Source organism: Gymnogyps californianus, chromosome 3 (genome assembly GCF_018139145.2).
Source record: "Gymnogyps californianus isolate 813 chromosome 3, ASM1813914v2, whole genome shotgun sequence".
Classification (NCBI taxonomy): Eukaryota; Metazoa; Chordata; class Aves; order Accipitriformes; family Cathartidae; genus Gymnogyps; species Gymnogyps californianus.
The window spans coordinates 73010120-73033206 of NC_059473.1; the positions used below are offsets into that span (position 1 = coordinate 73010120).

The 23087-nt window shown below is 40.7% G+C and overlaps 1 protein-coding gene across 1 annotated transcript in view; it reads left to right on the plus strand.

Moving 5' to 3' along the window:
• The window catches only part of ROS1 (ROS proto-oncogene 1, receptor tyrosine kinase), a 76476-nt gene extending 59584 nt beyond the window's left edge, over positions 1-16892 (plus strand). Inside the window, exons 42-44 of the mRNA XM_050894482.1 lie at positions 1082-1216; positions 6546-6709; positions 16747-16892. Of these exons, the coding sequence (XP_050750439.1) occupies positions 1082-1216; positions 6546-6709; positions 16747-16892 (445 nt within the window). The remainder of the gene's footprint in view (positions 1-1081; positions 1217-6545; positions 6710-16746) is intronic.
• Positions 16893-23087: the final 6195 nt, after the last annotated feature.

Consider the following 23087-nt stretch of genomic DNA (forward strand, 5'->3'; position numbering starts at 1 on the left):
CAGCAAGAAAATATTGGTTTACAGGAGGAATGATAAGGCTGCATATTGCCATCTCTAATAATTTTTAGGCTAAGGCAGATTTCCTCCTAACCGATATTTTGATGAGCTAATGAAAATTTTGGCACCATGACAGTACCTGCATGGATATATTTCTTAATGCTTTGAACTCTAGCTTTGAATTCTGGCTGGAAACAACTAGTGTCAGTCAATCAAACAAATTTGTACTAGGCCCACAATGTGGTTTTTGCTTGATTGGGCAGTGAATTTACTGCCTGCATGCTGTTCCATTTTGCTTTCCATTAGGTTAATTGGCATTTCCTTCCTACAGCCAAATACTTTCCCCTTACCGTTTCACCCTCTTCTGATGACTTCTTTATTTTGAAGCCCAAATTTCTCAGCATCATCAGGGGAAGGTCATAGTACTTTGCTGTGGAGGTTTACTTAAAGTGTGTATTTGGGTGGGTTTGAGTTTATGGAGAAGAAGCAGAGACCCACTGTCAAGAGGCATGGAAAAAACCAAACCAAACCAGATCCGTTAAACCTGAGATTCACACAAGTTTAGATTTCGGTAGCCATAGGTACTCATGGTGGGCTATAGCCCACCAATCTTGTCCAAGTCCTCAGCCCCTGCAGCCCATGCGTTTGACTGCCACTCTTACATTTATCTAAGCAAGTCGTTTAGTGCTCTGTGCCAAACCAAATGAGGTGCTGATTGCTTTGCGAGTGGTGCTTAGGAGAACTTGTCTCTCTCCATTTCCAAGGACACCTCTAGAGATTTCTGAACACTTGTTTAAGTGAGGACATGCTCAACCAGAGTGTTGACCAGGGAAGCTGTGGGCACTCAATGTCTTCTAAGCTGCGTCTCAGTGAGTCTGGGAAAGTGTGTCAGTTCTACACATTTATTTTAGCTATTCCAGAGCCTGGCTTAAGGACATATGAATTGTTTCGCAAAAAATTAAAACTTCTTACTCCTAATTTTTCTAACTGAGTCTTATTCTTAAGTTAGAGACATTTTAACTGTTGATAGGGAGATTGTTCATGATGACTATGGTAATTAAATTTTTTTGGTGGTGTTTCTTAGGGCTTTTGGAGTCTTAGTGTGGGAAACATTAACTTTGGGTCAACAACCGTATCCAGGTTTCTCCAATACAGAAGTTTTACACCATGTACGATCAGGAGGAAGGCTGGAATCTCCAAACAATTGTCCCGATGACCTGTAAGTTAGTTTTGTTTAAATGTTGTTGATAATATTCATAAGAAGCAAGAGGCTTATTGCCAGGTGGCCATCATTTTGAATGTTACTTATGCCCATGCAGAGTTCAATGTCCTCCTTTTTTTTTTTTTTCAAATAAAACAGCTAGCACTTGTAGCTGCTAACCCGCTACTAATTCATCCAGTAGTGCAGCCTGTGAGTAAGAACTTAAGTGTTGAACTTGAAAGGTGGATATTGGTCCTTTAAACAGGATTTCAGAGACAATATACAGTCAGTCTTGGGCATGAATCTGGTAGTAATGTGATAACAGGCTTAGAGTGCCTGATGGTATTGGTTAAAAGTTAAGATGGCTTTAAGAAAGAATTTACTGGTCCCTGTACACCATGTGCTTGTGATAGCAGATATAACTGGCTTTCTCAATGGTAGCTGCAGGAATTAGGCTAATATCAGAACATGTGTGGAAAATAAACTGTGCTCCCTTTGCAGATATAACTCCTACAAAAACCAATAAGAAAAGCTGAAGCAGTACAGCAAAAGGGAAGTCTGCACTTCTGGTTAGTCTTTAGCTGAGCTGGATAAACAAAGCTTTCAATTCCCATTTGTCTCTTCAGCACAAAATTCAGGTTTAATTGCAAAATTCTTGCAATTAAAAGAATAAAATGAATACATATAGTGGATCAAACCCATACCGTCCAGAGCTGTATAAAGGAGGAAGTTGAACCTGAGCCCAACGTTCGCTCAGTATTGTCTAATTTCATGTCTCAATTCCTATATCACCCACTCTGCATAAGCAGTCACAGCAATGCACTTGACAGCTGGTCCTACAAATGGAAGGAGAGGCTACTTAAAGTGCACAATTCTTACTCCTGGGGCCGAGGAAATGGCTTGAGAATAATTCTGTGATTGGCAAGCCCAGATCTCTGTGATAGGTCTCACGTCAATTACCATGCTCTGAGTTCCAGAGGGTGATTATTTATCATTATATAGGTAGAGCTGAAACACCATATTAGCAATAAAAAAAAAAAGGTAAGCTTTAGCACATGGAGGAACTGAAGAACTGAAGAGATTAAGATTTTGTTTTAAGAACAGAGTGAAAACTGGAAGTCACAGAACAAATGAGAGCCCAAAGCAATTTCAGTTTTATTATTTTCTGCTGAAAAAGGTTTCCTCAAAAAATTCCTGACAGCTGTCCTGTGAATAAAAAAGCATAGGAGGTAGTGTATATCCATATACTAGTTTGATATTCAAGCTCACACAAAGGCTAATAAGTTACCTTTAAAACAAGTGACCAGATCTTCAGAAGAATCAAGAAAACTTTGCTAGAAGTAATTTTTAGGGTCCCAGATCTTAAATTTAGCATAGCAGGTGGGGCTTAAACACTGGTCTGCCTGTTGTAACTTGTAGGATCAGGGCCTAATAGCAGTAACGTAGCTTTTGAAAGCCAAGGGGCTGAATGAGCTCTTAGACTCCTGTACCATCTTTTATCTCATTTGGTGAACACTCAGCACCTGCATGCAGCTTCTGTCAGTAGCATAAATAGCTTTTTGCTACTTTGCTAGGTCATTAATGGCATGCTGGGATTCTTGACATTCCTGTTTCCCTCCTTGTGGTTTTGAACCTGCATCAGGACATCAGCAGTCCGTAATTGTCTCCTCAGCTCTTTGGCTTGCTCATTGTCATTTGACAAAACAAACCATCACTGATAGGAAGAGAGTTCAAAGGCCAAACTACTTCAGCTGAGAAGTGTTTAGGAATCTGTGGTAGGCTTACACTGCAAGGGCAAGTAGAGCTGACACAGAAACCTTGGAGTGTAAAAGCACTAAGGAAGTGGGATTGGGTTTTTTTTCAGCAGAGGGGAGAAATTCTCCCCCTCGCCTCCACAAGATGTTTCTCCAGGGAGTAATCATCTGCCTTCCCCCAGAGAAGTGTGGATAGGTAAAGCATGCTAATGAATTGGAAAAGGGGCTTGGGGATCTATAAATGAGCCACATCTATTGAAATATGAATTAGACCTATGAATGGCACTACTTTTGCAGTCAGAGATCCACATCTGGCACAGCCACCTGGGCGTGAGGTTTGCATGCAAGAGTGTGCCAAGGTTTGGACTGAACTGAGCTAATTTAACATAGATCCTCAAAGGCTGTGGCTTACAGTCAGGAGGATTTGTACAAGCACAGCGCCAGTTGCTGACTTGAAGCTGCGGTTTCACCAAATGCTCACTCCCATACAAAGTTACACAACTGAGTTTGATGAAGAAACTTTAGTTTGATAACTAAGAGTTTTTGCTATTTGGTTCTAGGAACGTCCCTCTGGAGGAATTTGGAGGGTGGGAGAGAAAAAGGGCTTGCTCAGAATGCATCAGCTGAAAGCAAAAGCTCTCCTTCATCCCAACAAATTTTCTCCTTTTCTAAGAAAATCCCCACATCAATTATATTTTCCATCTCATGTGAGAGAAAATTGGTAATGTCCTGTAGCTTCTTTGCACTAAAGCACATTTCAGGAATTGTTCACTTTCAGCCTCCAATATTAGATACTTAATATTAGTTCTTTGGTTTTCCAGGCTCTCGAATTCTTATTTGCCCCATGTATGCAGCTCTATTGGATATGTGGTTACCAATTGTCCCACCCAGATAAAACACAGTTGTGAAGTGTAAGTGTGCAGGTGCACGTCTGGATGTACAGGCTAGTTCTTAAATCTAACATAAACCTTCAGCTGATGTTGTGTTTGGATCTGTTATTTTTCATTTCTTCCTGAAAGGCTTTCCCCATGAAGTAGGGGAATCCTCTGAGTCTCTTCCTCATACTGAAGCGATGCACTATTTTCTAGCCCGTGTTTGGCTCCCCCAAAAATATAGGAATGTGCTCAAGCTGTCATTCATGCACATCTTGGCATATTAACCTGGCTTTCAGCCTCTTGACTGGTCTCATGCTGATGCATTTTTGGGCTAGTGAAAGTTTATGCCATGTGACTTAAAACTTTGGATGTCACAACATGCCTTGAAAGCTAAATATCATGCCACAAATAGCTGTTCGTGCAGAATTTGCAGATATATTCTGAGACAGCATGAAAGTTTTTGTCATTAGAAACTTAAAGCCTATCTGAATTAAATACTTTGCGAACAATATCAGTTCTATCTGGTATTAATATTTTAAGCCAACCAGCAAGTAATTTGATTTAGGAAATAAGAATATGGAATATAATTAAAATGAGAAAATTCCAGTTCTGAATGTTTTGGCAGCAATGAATATCTCCACTCAATAACAAAACTGAACGGCTTTATAAAACAGGTTGTCCAATTAAAAATTAGTTATTTAGACAGACAGAGATTGGTCTTAGGAATAGAAAAATATTCAGAATCCACATTTGACGTGTTCTTGTTTCATAAATGAAAAGAGGGTAGATTTAGATTGTATATAAGGAAGGAATTTTTTACAATGAAGGTGGTGAGGCACTGGAACAGGTTGCCCAGAGAAGCTGTGGATGCCCCATCCCTGGAAGTGTTCAAGGCCAGGCTGGATGGGGCTTTGAACAACCTGACCTAGTGAAAGATGACCCTGCCCATGGCAGGGGGGTTGGACTAGATGATCTTCGAAGGTCCTTTCCAACCCAAACCATTCTATGGGTCTATGACTTATGTATTATTTCCTGTTTCTTTCTCCCTCTGTAAGCCTATGGCTCTCTGTTTCTTCCTTTCCGTTAGAGGAGCAGTGTACTCAGTCCACTCTTTTACTTCATTGCTACACCTTGCACAAGGCTCTGCTCATGAGAGCCCAAGTGCTAACCTGGTGGAGCACAGCACCTGACCTCATGTTTTTCTCTTGGATATCCTATCAACCAGCATGACCAGAAAGCAGATTGTTTGGCTTCCAGCATCCAAGGCTGGCTTTTGAATTCAATGTGACACTTTGCTGGCAGCAGAAGGAAAACCAGGGTTATTTCACCTCATTTTGAGTTCTATTCAGTACTTTTCCATCTATATTTCCAGTGTCATCAATAACCAGTACACCTGAAAGTAAACAGATGAAGTGATTCAGAGCATTAGGAAGTCATTACCACTTTTTAGATTCTTAAAGTGGTTTTTCAAGATTTCCTTGGATCCTTTTGAAAAAACAGAATCACTCTGTCCAGCTCCACAACCATACAATATAGGCTGTTAAAAAGTGGTTCTGAAATGTTTTTTCTACTCACATTTCTCACCCAATGCCAATATTTTAATGAAAAATATCATTGAAAAATCAGAAGTCAAGAGATTTCTCCCATGTGTCACCAAGGGTTTTGTAAAATACCCAATTGTGGTGAAGGACAGCAGTCTCCTTTTTAAGACGGATAAGCGAGGATCTGAGCAAGCCAATTCATTTCACATAACTCAGTAACGCCTGGTATCACATAGCAGCAGGTCTGGGAGGCTGTTTGTCAGGGGAGGATTTGAACTTAGGGCTTAGAGGTGAATACTCCACATTCCAGTAGCAGCTTCCTGAACCGGCCTTTCACTGGCTACTCAAACACTGCTCTCCGGTTTTGAGACTCTAAGACCTCTCTCCACTCCCAACACTTTGCCTGTCCAGGTGCTGGCTGTGTTTTGGTTTTCAGCCTGGCTCCCCCTGGCTTTTGTAGGATTTGGTTTTGTGTAGCCTGGACTCATCTTGAGTAAGCAATATAAATCAGCCCTATCCTTTAGACAAACAGGAGGGGCAGTTTTCCACTGAATGGTACAGATAGTGTTGTGCAAGGTGGGCTAGGATCCCTGCACCCAGAGGAAACTTGTACCATTTTTGCCTTTGATGGGAAAACTTACTCGTATTTGTTTTGCTCTGGAGGCAGAAGTCTAAATTAACCCTCTCTGTGCTGGAGGGTTTGCCTTGAACTTCCCCTAAATTTGAGGTAGTGTGAGTTGAAGGAGGATTAAATAAGCTGATAGCTTCAGGTTCATTTCTGGTTTTAGACATCCTTTTTTTTTCTTGGAGAGAATTACCTCCTTGTCTGCTTGCTTAGAAAATATTGGTGACTTCTTCGGTGAGAGCAGATATTAATGGCAAATGTGTCTTTGTTTGTTTGTTTGTTTGTTTGTTTTTTAAATGTTATAGCTGCTCCCAGTCTCAAAAATATCCATCTTTGAAAACTTAAAAGCATTCATAGTGAGTATTCCTGACAACTGATCTTTAATCTCCTTTTCCTTCCCTCAGCAACTGTTGATAATCTTTGTACCACATATAGAGTTTTCAGAAGTTGAAAATCTAGGCCAAACTTGCTTCTCAGATGATTTAATGGTAAGTGTTGAGATGAATGATTCTATTATCTTTAATGTTTGCATTTTAACAATTTTTTTTCCAGATGTGATTTGATGACAAGATGCTGGGCCCAAGAACCTCACAACAGACCTACTTTCTCTTATATTCAGGACAAACTGCAAGAGACAAGACACTCTCCACTGTCCTTCATCCACTACCTTGAAGACAAAGAGGCAGCAACTGGAGTCATCAACCAAGCTTTTGAAGGTGAGTCTCGGCCAGCACCTGCTGTCCCCATGGCCTCTTCACTGTGAACAAAGTGGGATTCAGCAGTTCTTTTCATTGCATTTGTCACTGCCTCAAATTCTCTGCCTATAAAACGGGAACAGCAAAGATTTACTTCTCTCATAATGAACTTGTAAAGATTCATTAGGTGCCATTAGGTACAATGCATCAGGTAAAGCACGTATAAGATTACCAAGCAAAAAGACCCCTATGAGGTTGCAACTGAGCCTGCCTCACAGAGACATCCAGCCTGCATCTAAATTTTTGATATTTCATGACCCTGTTCCGCTAAAGTAAGTGCTTAAGTTCCTTGTACAGCCAGAAGAGCTTTAGAAAGCTTCCAGGTGGAAATCTGTTTCAATTTCAAAGGCATCTACTCCTTCTCCATCGGCTAAACGTGGCAGTTAGTTAGGCACTTACTTTAGAAGTACTGATTCAGTAGCTGCCTGACAGTGAGGCATAAGTTAGGTACCTGAGTAAGGCAGCCTTTATCCTAGCCTGAACTGTGATAGCTCCAGCCAGGAGTCACATCATGCCTGTGCTCTGCACACCATGAATGAATAAAACTAGGTGATTTTAGGGAAGATATGCTTAAGACATGGGACACAACAAAGCCTAATTGTATAAGAACATTATTAAGGTTGTGAAGACAGGAATTAAAAAAAATAGGTGATACTAAATGTGAAGTTGTCTGTGCAACTGTGATTCAAATCATCTAAATATGGAAATGAACACCCTGACTGGGCCAGAACAAGAAGTTTTTCACATCCTGCAGTAATTCCTGACTGGCTAAATCTTGAGAAAAAGTGAAGTCTTAGTAAACCATGTGATTTGAAAATCTGCAAAAAGAAAGTTTTTAGCAGTTGAAACATTTAATTTTTATTTCACAGGGTGGGTTCGTTTTTTTTAATTTAACTTATTTGCATTCTATGGTTTTCTAATGAAAAATATTTCCTGTTAAAAGAGTTACTTTCCATTCTAAAAAAGCAAAACCTAGTTGTTTCTAAAATATCTAAAGTCTTTTGGTTTTGCGGGTTTTTTTCCCTTCACAAAATGTTGTTGAACTAGGAACTCACCCTGCTTCATAAACAGTTTTGATATATCAATATTTTGTGATTTCCTAAAAACTTCCTGATCCATTCCAGGAATGATGCAGTACTCAATTGCACAACTACGTAGTCATTTTTCTACAGGATTCTACCTATATTCAATTCACTGACATTGTGCCAATGTTAGTCTATTTGATATTTTGCTAAACTTTATCATTTGGTGTAGCTTTACAAATGTCAGTTTATCCCCATTATGATTTCTCTCTCTGTCAGATCCAGTCTGAGCATGACATGTTTATATGTTATTACAAGACTGAATACTTTATCAAGACATGATGGGACCAAAGCCAGCACTGATAACCTACCATTTCATGCTTTTTTAACAGCTGATTTTGCACCCTTATGCTATAATGAAAAGCTTTGTGTACTTGCATATAGTGTAATTTCCTAGTTTCTTTAAGGGCATCTTTGCTCTGAATAGTGGAGTTCAGGAAAGAGATACTTAATCTGGCACAAATGTAAGCCTGGCATTAGCTCAGGAAAGGAGTACAGCCAATTAATTAGGCACTATGCCCAGGCTAATAGACCTGACATTTTGGATGGACTTTCTCTCACCTAAATGCAGCTGTCTAGAAGCTCGAAGTCTCATCTAAGAGATTCATCTACTCTTCTAGATATCTCTGTAGTCAGGAGCAGAAACAGACATCTCCAGAGAGTGACAACTCCTATGTTTTAGGCATGTATCATAGCATGAAAGGGGTCACCTTTTGCCTTTCTCTCCACTGATGATGGCTGGAATCTAGGTGACTTGCCATATATGACTTGGATACAGCATCTTGGACTAGATGTTTAATTTTCAGATGGCTACAGGAACACAGCATCCACTGGACACAGGGCTGTACTGATTTGACTGCTTGCATCTACTCCTGAGCTAATGTGGTTTCCTAGCTTAGACATCTTTGCTCTGCGTTCCCTAATCCCATGGGCAACACAGACATGAAAACTAAGGGAGTTAAGAAATTCTTGTGACATTACATCAATATCTGTTAAAATCTTTAGCAGGGCTGAAACTTTTAAATACGAGCCTGCCTTTCTGCTCCTTGGAGCTGGGGAAAGAGGCTGGAATACAGGTTATCGCCCTTTTGGTGGAGCAGGCCTGGCACAGAAGTAACATGCAAGGATTTTAGTTTCAGTGCAAGTCTCTGCTTAGCATGTGCCAGCTAAGCATGATCTTTCCCCTGTTGTTAACTTGCTCAATCTAGGCAAATCATTACTTTCACTGGGATGACAAATACATATTCTTAACCCAAAAAATATTATTTTGCCAAAATTTCAGGTTCTGCCACACAGCAGAGGTCACAGAGAAAAAGCCATTGCTTTATTTGTTTGCCAGGGACAAAAGTAACATTCTTTTGTCTAAGGCCAAGTTATTGAAAAGGAAAATATGGATTGAGGCTTCCATGAAAAGTTTCAGTTTGAATGGTTAAAATTTGAAAAAACAGTTTACTACAGAAGCTGTGGTTGTATAATGGACTTTTAGGGTAGTCTTAATAGTAGTGGTACTCCATAATGTATGTTATATTCAGGGAATCTGTTAGCAGTGGTCACTTTTTAAATCAGACTCCATTAAGCCTGTTTATAATAACCCAGTTGGTAAAATCTGACCCACTGTGGTAAGCAGGGCAATTCAATGCAGGCAGATCTTTGACAATAGCTCTCAGAGCCAGCCTGTTTTGCTCGGCACACTCTCTCCCTGAGCCTTACCCTTTTCCCCACCAGCTGCCCTGTTCCCTCTTGTGGCCTCCCCCCATTCTTCCCTTTCCATAGGCTCTGCCCAGCTGTTGTTGCCACAGACTCACTGCTGGATCTGCGTTGGGATGGGAAGACAAAGCAACTGTTTTCATGCTTCCATTCGATGTTTTCATGCTTCAGTTCTCGAAACTCCTCCTTAACTTCTCCTCAGGCTCATTTGGTGATTTTCATACAGGGAATGCCCATCAGGAAACAGTATAGCTTGAATTTTATTCATCTACATATCATCTTTTCATTTAAATGTATTTTAAAAGACTGAACACTTGATAAGCTCTTTACATGTCTCTATAATATACTTATTTCCCCATATAGTCATAGTTTGCCTGTATGTTATCTCCCTCTTTCCCCTAGTACAGTCTTTATAAGCCCCTTATAAATGTTATGCTGTATACTTGACTGAAGGCCTAGAGTTCTGGTGATGTCTTAATGTTGCTGGATTATCTGATCAGGGACACATGCATGTCAGTCTTCTGTAGCTCTCCAGCCTTAAATTAATTCAACAGTTTTTCTGCCTGTGATGTAAGTCTCGTGCAGCGGAGTTCAGTGAAACATGGGCTCCAGAAGTGCGATTGATTTAAGCAAGAACCGGCGATTCAGGTTCTAGTCGAGCTTCCAGACTAAAATGCATGCTCCATTATGACCCTGTTGTAAACAGTTCAGGCCATGGAATGTGTCTCAGTCTGTGATTTGTAAACCACTGTATAATAAGTAAGCGATTTTTAAAATTTGCATTCCTTTTTAGCTGGGACTAAGTGAAGTACTTCTTGTGTTTGTAGTAGTAGTAGAAAGATGACAGCCAAAACAAATAATCCAAAAGACTGTACCATGATGGATTGTCCTGGACAATATTTTCCAAAAAGTTACGCAGTCATTGGCCTTTGTGTGTAATGAAACTCCTGTCATTAGCCTCCCGCCAAGAAATGCTTGCTCTCACCAGGAGACTTGGTTCCAAAAGAAAGAGCCAAATGTCAAGCAAAGTGAAAGGACAGGCCTCAAAATAACTATAATACTTAGCCCTACATGGAATCATACATCTTCCAAATCCTGTTGAGCCTTATCTACTTGTAGGTAGCCACACCTTTAGCAGGTCCGTACATGCCGTCGGTGCTATTTCATAGGTGGGAGAGCTGGAAAACATTCTCTTTTCTCAACAACGTTAATGCCAGTGCAGTATGACACACAGATTGCAAGTGTGGGTGAACTAATACAGACACTATGTTAGTGGTCTGGACAGCATGCTAACAGGATAGCGTGGGGATGGCAAAAGAGACACCAGCTTTGTTATTCCAAGAGTGAGCCTTCAAAAGGAGGCATCAAGTGGCAATAAATATGCCTGAGCAATATCAGCAGCTCCTGGCACTGCTGCTTCGGAAGGGAGGGAAGCAAACTCAGGACCAGGAACGGGTCTACCATTTTATAGTTTTTCCTTCTTGCTCTTACAGGCTTTCCCAGGACATTGATCGTGGGCATTTAAGTAACATTAACAACATTTTTTTGAGTGGGGGAAGCACTATCCAGCTGAAGGACTAAGACACCTGTGGGTTTTGAATCCAATGGGAATTGACTGAGCAGAGGCCCCATCACCAGAGCCCCATTCATTGCTGAAAGATAGGCTGTTCTTCCCCCAGTTTCAAGAAGTGCAAATGAAATGTCATGAATCAGCATGCTAACAGGATGGCCCTGCATTGCTGTAAAAATAACCAGTCCATCTATTTTCAGACATAACTTTTTACATTTGCACATACAAGACAGCACTATATTTTTTCAGGTCCTAAGCATGCCGCTTTACAGATGGAAACACCTGTTTGCTTTGGCAAACATCTTTGCCAACATCAGACAACTGGGCATTAAGCAGCTGGAGCGGCTCCTTGCCTTTATGACCCAGGAGGACTATTCTTATCAAGGCTGCTCCCCACAATCCCTTTTGGACCTATAAGGAAAAAATGTCTAATTGCTCAGAAGCAGTGTCGGAGCACCATGCTCTTACTGCTAGAAGTGGCTCCTCTGGTGAGAGGAGATACAGGGCAGTTAGAGGGAGCCTGAGGAAATCCAGGGCAAAAACAAAAGACTAAAAGGAAACACATTAGGCCTCAAAACCATCATTTTTAAATCCCTAAGATGGAGAAGTTGCTTGAAAAATGTGGGAAGATAAAACAATTAGAATTTTGTAATGTTTCCTTTTTTTGCTTTTCTTTCCAAAGCCGGTCACTCGGTGTATTTACTTTTTTCAGCAATTAAGGTACTTGCTAAAAATGTCACTTGTTCGTTTTTTTTTTAATCTCTGTGCAAAACTTTGCATTGAGGGGATTTGATATTACAATCTGGAATCAGCAATTTCACCATTAATTATATGTCTGCCCTCTCTGCTGCCTGAGTAGTACTGGTTTGCTGTTCCCTGTGTAGGAGTTATCAGTGTATTTTCCTAAAACCAGCTGCCTTTTAAAAACTATTCTGCACACCTCTCTGAACTTAAAGTAATCACTTGGACAAAAGGAAGCTTCTCCAAAGCAGATGTGTTGATAAGAGACATTTTTAAAACCTTGTATCTAGTCTCCTTTGTATTTTTCTGAAATTCAGTAATCCTCTTCCCCACTTAGCTTAGTGAGTGGCTGACCCAAAGCCAGCGGAGGTCAGAGAAAAGGCTTCTTCCAAAACAGTGAGTGATTACAACACTGCAGGAAAAGGGGGACTTGGTGGTGTGATCATTTCTTATTTGTCCCCTAGACAAATGCTTCTTGATTCCAGAGAGCGCACATGAGCGATATGATACTGCAAGGAAAGTCATGCTAATAATTTGCCTTGGACTGAGGAAAAAAATTCAGATATGATAAGAGCTCACATTTGTGTAGTATGGGTGTATAGATATAAGCAACTAAAATTTAGGCACTGTGTTTACATTGGCTGTCTAGGCAGTTTGACAGTCACCAGAGAGTTGTAGACATGTTCAGGGGATGTTATTGTGTAAAGGTAAGGATGTGAAATAACCATCTCCACAAAGTGACTCATTCCTCCTTTCTCCATTGACTGTAAAGGCAGCCTAGGCAAGGAGCTTAAACTGGACACGTAAGATCTGGGCGATTAGAACTTAGTAAAATGAATCCTGCTTTGTGACCTGGAGAAAGAGGGTGCTTTCCTATTTATATAGCCTTATTGTATTGCAGCAAATGTGGAACTGGCCTTTTTTGGTGCTCTTATATTATAAATGATAATAAACAAGATAACAAACAGGTTTATATCTGTATTTCCCAAGACAGCTTCTTGCACACAGAGGTTTCAGTCCACAGATCTCTGAAAAATCTATTAAAACAAAAAGAAAGACAGGCAGTCAATGCTTCAAGCAGTTTAGTGCGGTGTAAACGCAAGATGAACAAAATTCTCACTTTTAGCACCTTTAGTGTCTGACAGAATAGCAAAGCTCGGTGAGTCACCCTCAAACCATGCAAGATCATCTGCTTCATTAGACAGGAAACACAGATATATCTCCACTGATATATAATACAGAGTGGAGTATTAAAACGGATATATATTTGTTCTATTTATATTCTTACTGGCAATGTGCAGAAACTGAAACACAGCACCTCCAGCTCCAGGTGGCCAGCAGGTATCAGGAAGATACTCCCTACACAGGAACTATCTCCTTGAGCTAACCAACATAGCTGAGGTGGTGAAGTCAGGGCTCAATAGCCACCTTTTTCACCCTTAACAAAGATGTGTCATCAAGCGCTTCTTTTGAATGTGTTTACTCCGGGGTACATCTTTCAGCCGTGCCAGTAAGTCAGCCAGTCTCTTGTTTACCACCACGTACATTGTGTGGCAGGGACAAAGGGCAGAGTATGTATGAGAAAAACAAGAGGATATTAATGGGAAAAAGCAAATGTGGCTGCATTTCTAAATACCTTACCATATTGAAGGTGCTAAGCATCGTATGGGATTATGTTACCCAGAATTAGTAACGTCTCAGGCTGGCTACTTAGCTGGTGTAAATAAGTGGCATCCTGCTGGTTTCTATGGAGCTTTGTCAATTTACGCTAGCTGAGGATCTGGCCCTGAAATAGCTGTAATAGAAGATCAGCATCTCTAGATCAGTTTGTTCAGTCTCTACCAATCAGCTTTTCTACTGACATTTTTTTTCTTCTTATATGTTGTCACCTTCTGAACTTAAACACCAAAAAAACCATCTGCTTATCAAGACATCACAAAAATTTACACCCTTCCAGGCAGGACTTCAAAACATGTTGTGAGCCCACACAGCCTACCGAGCAGGCAAGAAAAGGCACTCTGCGATCGCGAGGCAGGATACGTGGCTCAGCTCGGCACCGCGGCTGCCCTGCGGCAGGAAGCAGCTGACTGAGATGCTGAGATTGGGAAGGGGGAAGCACAGATTTTATCGGGTTAGGACTGGTCTCCTCAGAGGAGGCTAAGCAAGCAAACTCCATCCCTCATTAGTATGAGTCAGGCGATCATAGTTTCTTGTGTCAATTAATGCGGGGCTCTCTAGAGCAAGCTTTGGCCTGCCCCTGGAGAGATGCGTTGTAATTAATTTACCTGCAGTTTGGCTCAGATGTCCTTGAAGCACACCACTACTAGGAAAAGTGTCCAGCAAGGTCAAAGCTACATGCATATAGGACCTGAGACAGGTATCCATGCGAATACAGTGCTGAACTTTGAACATGCCATTTCAGTTATTGGAAACAGTCTACCTGAGAAAGCACAATGCTCAGTGGGAACCTGCTTCTCAGCAGAGTACTTCTCAGCCTGTACAAAGCTCTGGACTGCCAGAGCTAGCCTGCCTCATGCCCTGAGGTAGGTTGTTTGAAGCAAACATGGGTAACTCTACACTATGCAGCAGTCCACAGTGTAGACAACCCCTCAGGATTTAAGCGTTTGGAGTGGACTCCCCAGCATGACTTCAGATTCCATGAAGGTGTTCCTTGGACGCCTCCTCTCGGGGTGTTTTGTTGGCTCAGACAGGCTTTGCTTGTGAAATCTGAGGGGATCACATCACATGGGTTATCCTGCATTTACTCACGTATAACCCAGCATGACTATACATAAATCAACTAATTTTAGCAATGTTAAAACTGAAAAGAAAAGAATGATATCTCATTAATATGCTGACCTGCCTCCCCACTCCAGCTTCTCTCTATCTTCCTTCAAATTCTTAACTTTTTTTGGAAGGGGCTTCCAAAGACTACTCGGAATTCTCTGCATTGGCTTATGGCTTCCCAGGGTGTTGGTGGTGATTCTAGCCCTCACATTTCTGGCGGAATTTCACAACATATAGTGATTTTTTTCCTCAATTGCTCATTTTCAGTATCTTCTGTCTCCATCCATCATATAAGTAAGCAAAAATTATTTGCTTGCCTGGCTGACTTACATGAGAGGCAAGTGTTGTACTACATAACTTGACATGTTTGCGTAGATTTTTTGGCTTGTACAGCAGAATGGTGCTAAGCTTTCATAGGTGCCGAACACTGCGCTAGGAGATGACACAACAGTGAAGGAAAGGGCACTTGTAGTCAAAAATCTCATTGTGACAGTGGCAACGTAGCTTATATGTGTCATGTCATAGGAGAAAGGTCATCAACATTATATTCTTCCTCCGTCTTTGGACAGGATAAGAGTATTCTGCAAAAATAGTCTCTCTTGCTTATTTTGTTCCCAAAGTTCAAAAAGTAAAACCAAGGCAAGGTGTTTGATTTTTTAGCTCTTTTTCTCTATAATGAGAAACACAGTGGCGCATAGGCTGAAAAAGGATTACAATATTTCATATATTCTGTAGTTCTTCAGACCTGTTGGGGAAAGAATTAGTAATGTATCTATATATCTGGTAAAAATATCTCAGTGACCTCATACTCACATTTGTGTAAACATCACCTCATCAGTTCCAGATACTTATACAGGAAACAAATCTGAATGCTCCTCTAGTGTTCTATACTTAGGCAGGTCAGCCGGCATATGTCTGGTCTGTAAATACCCAGTTTTACTTGGGTCCTTATTTTAAGGTTTCTCTCTTAAGAGTTTGCTGCAAACATGCCCTCAGCATTTGCCAACTGCCTTTTCCAAAGCAACTTGCCCCTGAGGGTTCCCATTAAAAGCTTTATTAAACAAAAAACGAATACAAAGAAGAGCTGTACTGGTTGGTAAAGGCTTAGTCGGGATTGAATTACTAAATATTGCCATAATAGTCCTGAACTGACAAAGTGAGTATCAAATGATTTTTCGTAGCTGTCAGTCACTGTGGTATGTGACCACAGTTTGCTCTGTGTCCCAATCCCCATCTTGCTAACAGGTTTCTAAAATCAAAATTATCCTTCACAGTTTTCCTGATAATCTTTCCTAATGGAGTCTAGCATGCAGAACAGACTTCTGACTTTATAGCTCGGAGTGGGGGAGGTGGGTATGTGATTATAGTGACATAATAAATTGTATGTTGCCTGGTGCAACAGCACAATGCTTGTGATTCTTTTGAACAGATAACGCGGAATGTCACGTGCTTAATTTTCCAGTTGTGGAGTAAAATAAGGAGGGAGTGTAATAAAAGAAGGTACATGTTACAAAAATAAATGCAAAAAATAGCAACAATTATAACTTAGTTAATAATTTTTACATTTTTTAAAAGATATATCCCCTGCAATAGATTTCAGGCAACTCTGTATACGTGAACAGCATCAAATTAGGGAAAAAATATAAAGTTTTTAGAAATGGGAAAAACGTACTGGATTGCCAAGTTCAAGCTTCTAGAAAGACAGAATATTACAAATCCTCTAGAGAGACAGTATATAATGATTTAGTAGGCAGAAAACTGCCTATGTTACAGGACTCTCTAGCAGTATTATTAGCAGGGTTACACAAAGGTACAGATTAAAATCACTTTGGCTTTATGCAGGCTATCTTTACTACCAAAAGAAGCAAGTTATGTATTCATAACTGTATTGCTGCCTGTGGAAGTATGGATGGTGAAGACCAGCCTTCCCTAAGTGATTTGCTTAAAGCTATAATCCACACAGGCAATAGCAGAAAATAAATTTGAATCATCAGTCATTCTTTATGAGGTCACTAGACCAACTTTCTCCAACAGCTGTCTGATTTTGTTTGCTTTCTAATACTACATGTGTATCACTGGGCTGTTGTCTTTTTTTTTTTTTTTTAATGCAGATAGTGATGTTCCATGTGCAGATTCAGACAGTATTCTTTCAGCCACGCTAATGGAAACAAGGAATCAGGAGGGCTTAAATTATTTGGTATTAGTCAAAGAAGGCAATCAAGATCAAGGAAGCATCAATTCTGCTGAACTTAGTTAAGTCGGGTTCCCTCTGAAAGAAAGAAAGAAGGAAAGAAGAGAAAAAGCTCTACTAAAGAAGACATAAGCCAAGGAAAATATTCTGCACATCATCATACTGACAGAGATGTCTTAAAAAAACCAGCAACTCTCTAAAACACTAAAACTATCAGAAAATATCATAAGGTACTGAATGATGTATAGCAGAACAAGACAATTACGTATCTTTTGATTTTCTACATGTTATGGTTTGGGTGTTTCACAGGAGATAGTTTAAGGGAATAAAACATGTAATCAGACAGCAAGTGATTTTACCGTGGTGTTGATTAAATTTAGGCGATCACATATGCCTCAGACACAGGCAGTCCTTCCAAAAAGGGAGTACTGGTATGCTGTTTCAAAGAAGGCACCAACTCGCTCATGAAAAGGAAAAACAGTTGAAATCTAGCTTCATTGTGCACAAATGAGATTTTACAAATTGAAACACTAACATAAATTCTTGTTGTAGTTTTATGAACTCCAGATCAGAAAGCAATTGAAGAAGGATGACTGGGTTGTCCACTGCTGGGGATGGTCTGTTTCACTATTTAATTAGACAAATGATTGCAATCATCTTGAATGTTAAGTTGCACAGCGATTGATCTCTGAATCTAGACAGTCCTGTTTTCTTACATTTCTTTTCCTTTCCCTTTTTAATGTTCATCATTCTTGCTTATTTTTTATCAGACTGGGTGAAGGGAGATACTTTTCCTTGATGTGTTTGGAGATCAAGCCAAAGTATATAATAAAATGATTTATAAATCATTACTGAATAAATGACAGCAATAAGCTTTTTGGAACATTTCATCATGAACAGTAGTTTGCAAGTTATGCAGAGCTATTCACTGACATCTGTCAGAAGCTGGAAACATGCTCTGATTTTATGCAAATATTTGATAATGAGGGACACTGAAGAGTAGTAAAGGCACTATTTGATGTCAGAATGTATACATTTTTAGGATGCAACTCCACTGAAATCAAGCTTCAAAAGTTTCTTAAATGGAGATCCAACACAGATGAACAAGAAATTTGGTTTTTGACCGTTTTACTCAAGTGAAATAGAAATTGAGAGCTTTTGAATTAGGAATCTTCAAAGTCCCTGACAAAGCCCATTCAAGCAGTCTATAATTATATAAGTATTTTTTTCTTCATCTACAAATTAGTGTAAAAGCCAGATTTGCTAATAACAACAATTGCAGCACTTCGCTGTGCTCACCAGACCATGAGTGACGGAAAAATAAATACTGTATAATGTTTCCTTCCTCTTCAAGTGCTCCTTAATTGATTGTACAGCCATTCCTTCTATTGCAATAATTTAAACATGAGTTAACGTTTACTAACCAGTAGCCTGTGCTAGCCAGAAACCAGGAAGATCCCAGTTCTGTAGTCACCACACCTGGATGACTTCACGTGTGTGCATAATTCCACTTAACTCAAGAGGACTGCTCAGTCAGCAAGCCACAAACAAAGGTTTTGAAAACCAACAGGATTTCACATGATATCTTTTTCTTTAGCAGGAGAAGCGTTCAATCCTGTCAAAATTTTGTCTAGGCAACACCTTTCACAGGCCTCGTGACTGCATCTGTGATGTGACAACCCAAGTCGATTCAGTTTCATGTAGGTCTGAGTTGGAAAAGAATCATGCAAGAGCCTATTCAACATGGGTAAACTGGGTTAGTGGGCAAGGTGAGCGTCAGTGACAGACAAGAAGTCAGAAGTAACGCCCTTGAGGTCTTGAAGTAGTCACAAATACCCAAAACAGCACAGAAAGAACAGAGGGGAAGGTAAGTCTTGTTTTGTCCACATTTTGTAAGTGTTGCAAGACAAGACTAGTTTTAATAGAGGATTTATCACAGCATGATGAGGAAGAAAGTGTGAAGTTTAATGCATTGCCAATAAATGAAAGCTCAGGATATTGACCAGAGATCTATGCCTTTTGCACCTGATAGTATGAAAAATGTATTGGGCTGGATAAAACACAAATCTCTCGATCCAAATCTAATGATCCTGATCTATAACTTGCTGAATTCAGTGGAAGACACAATACCTAACCTTCCCCGTAAGTGCAGTCATCTGAGGCACGCTCAGTGAGACAATGTCAGCTCTGAGCATGGCCCTACCCATCACTCCATTCTCCCTCTCGCGTTTCCCTGCCTTAGAGGAGTCGGTATGCAAATGCAACTATTCCTCTGAGTTATGGTAAAGCTGAATTTGATGTATGCAAACTTACCTCACTTGCATCCACCCATGATGCTACTTGCAAAGAGTTTCTTAATTGCTCACATTTCTGTATCACCCTTCTCTTCACACATCTTCATCGTTTCACCTTCTCTATCTCATTGAAGTGATGCTTGCTCTCGTCATTCATCTTCATGATGATTCACGTTTTACTCATCAACTCTTATTGATTATCAGGAGGACACCTCTCGCCTTCAAGCAGCCAGCCCCTGATGACAGTTTTCATAGCTGCTTTTGGAGACAGTAGGGGAGACACACATATAAGAGGTGATGAGAATGAAAGACCTTTTTAGCACATCCTCTCTTGGGCAGGGAAATGGGCACTACCTGGCCTATGTTTGCCTCCTCCTGTGGCAGATCAAGGGAAAGAGTCAAGAAAGCCTTGAGTTCAAGTGTCTTGACTTTCAAGGCTATAGGTTTTTAAATAAGTGTAAATGGGTTTAAGGGTGATAATGTCATTTAAAGGAAATATGTATTTAGGGGAGAAAAGAATCCTGACATATCAGAAAGGTTAAAAGTGAGATAAGGGTACAAGTGAAGCAGTTGTGTGACGTACTGCTGACTCGTCTGCAAGCATAGAGGCAATAACGTGCGTTTTTACTTTCTTCATTTAAGGTGTACAGTGAGACTGAATCTAGGGTGTGGTATCTATGTACTAAGAGGAATTCCTTCTGGATTCCCTTGTAAGCCAGAGGAAGCCAACTAAATAAGAGGAGAAGCCTGTCCTGGGAAGATTCCCTCTGCAAGAGCTGGAGGAACCAGAAAGTAATGTCTGAAGTCTGAATCACAAATACGTAGGGGTTCCTGTCAGCAATTCCACAAGCTTCTTAACAAAAGCATCATTCTCAGGCTACTATAAAGCAGATGGACCCAATCTTCACCTGCTGTAAATCAGGTTAAATGTTAAGCTATGCTGATGTACAGCAGCGGAGGAACTGCCTCCAAGTCTTTAGCTTCTCAAGATTTAGCCCATGACAGGTAGACCTATGCCCAGCCAGTTCCTGAGCAAAAGATGGCTAATCTCCCTAAGCCTTCTCGTCTCCACTTTATCGCTGAGCACGACATGATATGGCATGGAATATCTCTTTGGTTAGTTCGAGTCATCTGCCTGGTTGTGTCCCTTCCCAACCTCTTGTGCACCCCCAGTCTATTCACTGGGAGGGCAGAGTGAAAAGCAGAGGCGGCTTTGATGCTGTGCAAGCACTTTTCAGCAATAACTAAAACATTAGTGTGTTACCAGTATTGTTTTGGTCGCAAATCTAAAACATAGCACAAGACGAGCTGCTAGGAAGAAAATAAACTCCAACCCAGTACAGTCTCTGACCTGCCTGGGAAGAGGAGACGTGTGCCCCCAGGCACTGGTCAGGGGATGCCCTAAGTGAGTCTCTGGGTCGCAGCCGGTTACTGTCTCAGGCTCTTCTTTGTTCCTTGATGCCAGCACAGGCACTTAGCGAGATCACTGAGCAATGATGGTGAGCATGCTTCAGGATGTGATACCACACACAGCCCACTAGTGCTGGGCTCTCAAATGGCAGTGACTGAACTCTGAGCTGTGCTTGGACACACATGGACATACTATGTGGCTTTAGTTGGCTTATTTAATCTCTCAGCTGCAGACTTGACATCCATATGAATGGATAAAAAATATTTACTGCTACCTATGAATAGTATTTACTACAATATAACACAAACGCTGTGGTGATTAATTAAAGTTTGTAAATTATTCTGTAAATGTGAAGGGCCAGGGCAGATGTTACTTATTTATTAAGGCAGCATTTTCAGTGGCATCAATTCTAGGTCTGCTCTCTTCAGTCCCCTTGGTCTACAGCACGTGGTAACATCTGACTGTCAGTGCATTTCTGTTTTTCAGGGTTGCTTGAAAGGGCTTTTGAGCTGGCACATACTGATGACCAGATCTATCCAAAACCTATGTACCTCGTACTTTCCATTTGGGACCACGATCAAGATCCTACAAAGGAAAACCCAATGCTTTATGACAAAAATAATGAGTCCTTACTGGGTCAAAGGTAAAGTTATGGAAAGTTTGCGTGTAGCTACTGCTGAGAGATATGCCAGGCTTCAGTGGGAGAAGGTTAATAAGCTTCGCTTGTCCCCTTGTGCCACAGAGGGAGTGCTCAGCAGTTTGACATGAGCTATGGGTATGTGGCTGTCGAGCTCTGAAGGGAAAACTTATACAGCTGGAAAAAAAGATTTTTTGAGATATGAACGGCAAAAGATGTGTTTGCTTGTATCACATAGGACTGAAAAACGTGGGGTGTCAAGAAGATTTCTTTGCCTTTTTTATATTTAACATTCCGGTCTCGTCTTCTCTGGGAGACTTTATTGTCAGTCATTCAATGGCATCATCCCAAGATTCAGGGAACATAAAAATGACCACCAGAAAGGCAAAAGGTTGTGCAGCTACACTGCTAACGCAAGTGTTTTCTATTAATCTTTGTTACCTGCAAAAACTAAGTGGCAGGGACAAGAAAGGCAAGAGCTGAGTTCACCACAGCCTTGCTTATCTGAGAAGCTCGAGCCAGGGCCCAGGGCTGAGACTAAAGTTGTTGTTCCTCAGCTTTCCTGGTACCCTAGATAACAGAGGCTAGTAACATCCTCCAGATCACAAGGTCCCTCAAAATTTGGTTCCCTCACCACTTGTATGGAAGGGCACAAAGATCCTTACAGCCGGGCCACTGCACCCTTGCTTCCCACAGCTGTTTTCAGCAGAGCTAGTTTTACCATCTGTTTGAACTGACTAATGTCTCCAGTTTTTTTTCTTTTTTTTCCTTTTTCTTTGACATGTACGGCATGCTGCCTATGATGGTTTGAGTCCTCAAGTGTGGCTTTACTGAGCATAAACAGGTGAAACAGGTCCTCTGTGATTCAGGTTTAGGACTATGCATTTTAATAATAACTGTGAAGGCAAGCTGTCTTCTAGATTCCAATTTACCTCTTTCTGCACAAAGCTGACCTTAATTCAGCTATAACAGACCTGGAAATACTCACTATAGAAAAGAATGTCTGTAAAATCGCCCTGACAGGTCTGTTAATGATTAAAAAGTTCTAATTCACCTTCATTTCTTTTACTTTATTCTTGAAAGTTTTTCTTACACACTGGAGTGAGTTGCAGGAGCTTGCATACCAGGTGGATTTTTCAAACGATCATGGCTCTATTTATAATGACACTTGGCACCTCTAACTGACATTATGTTTTAACTCTAATAAATAACCAGAAACCCAGTGTATCAAAGCCAAGTGATGATGCCAAAATATTGTCATTCTTGCCAGTGACATGACTGATACTGCCGTATAAAATAACCTTTTTTATAATGTGTTAACTTCTTCTTCAGATGACGTCTTCCATTTGGAGGACCTTCATCACTGCCTTCTATCTTTTACGGTAAGAACAGAGTTGTAAAATAGCCACTCTGGATACCAATCCCTTTTGCAATGCTGTTGACATAGCTGGATCTTCTTTTTCCTGCTTTTTTTCTCTTCTATCTTCCCTGACAGTACAAGTCACTTAGCGCTCGTTAGAGATGAGGCCACTCAAACGCCTTTGTTGTCCTATGCAGTACAGTAAGCGACTACAGTTGCCTCTTCGTCTCTCCTATAGGAAACTCAGTGGAGTTTCAACATTGGTTTGTAGCACCAAAATCTCACAACTCTGATTAATCTCCTGGTGCATTTCTCTTCACGTATCCAATTTTCACACCTTTCCAGGAGGGCTGACCATGTGTAAGTTCTCAGTAATTTCCAGTCACAAATATATTTAGCTTTCTCCTACAGAGAAACAGGAGAAGCAGAACTCTGGGAGTCACAGAATTAACCTTTTATGAGAATATCTTCTCTCACATCTTCATATTTCTTCAGTCTGACATCACCACATCCCCAAGGATGGAAACCTACCCACACAGTGCAGCCTTGTGTTCTTCAA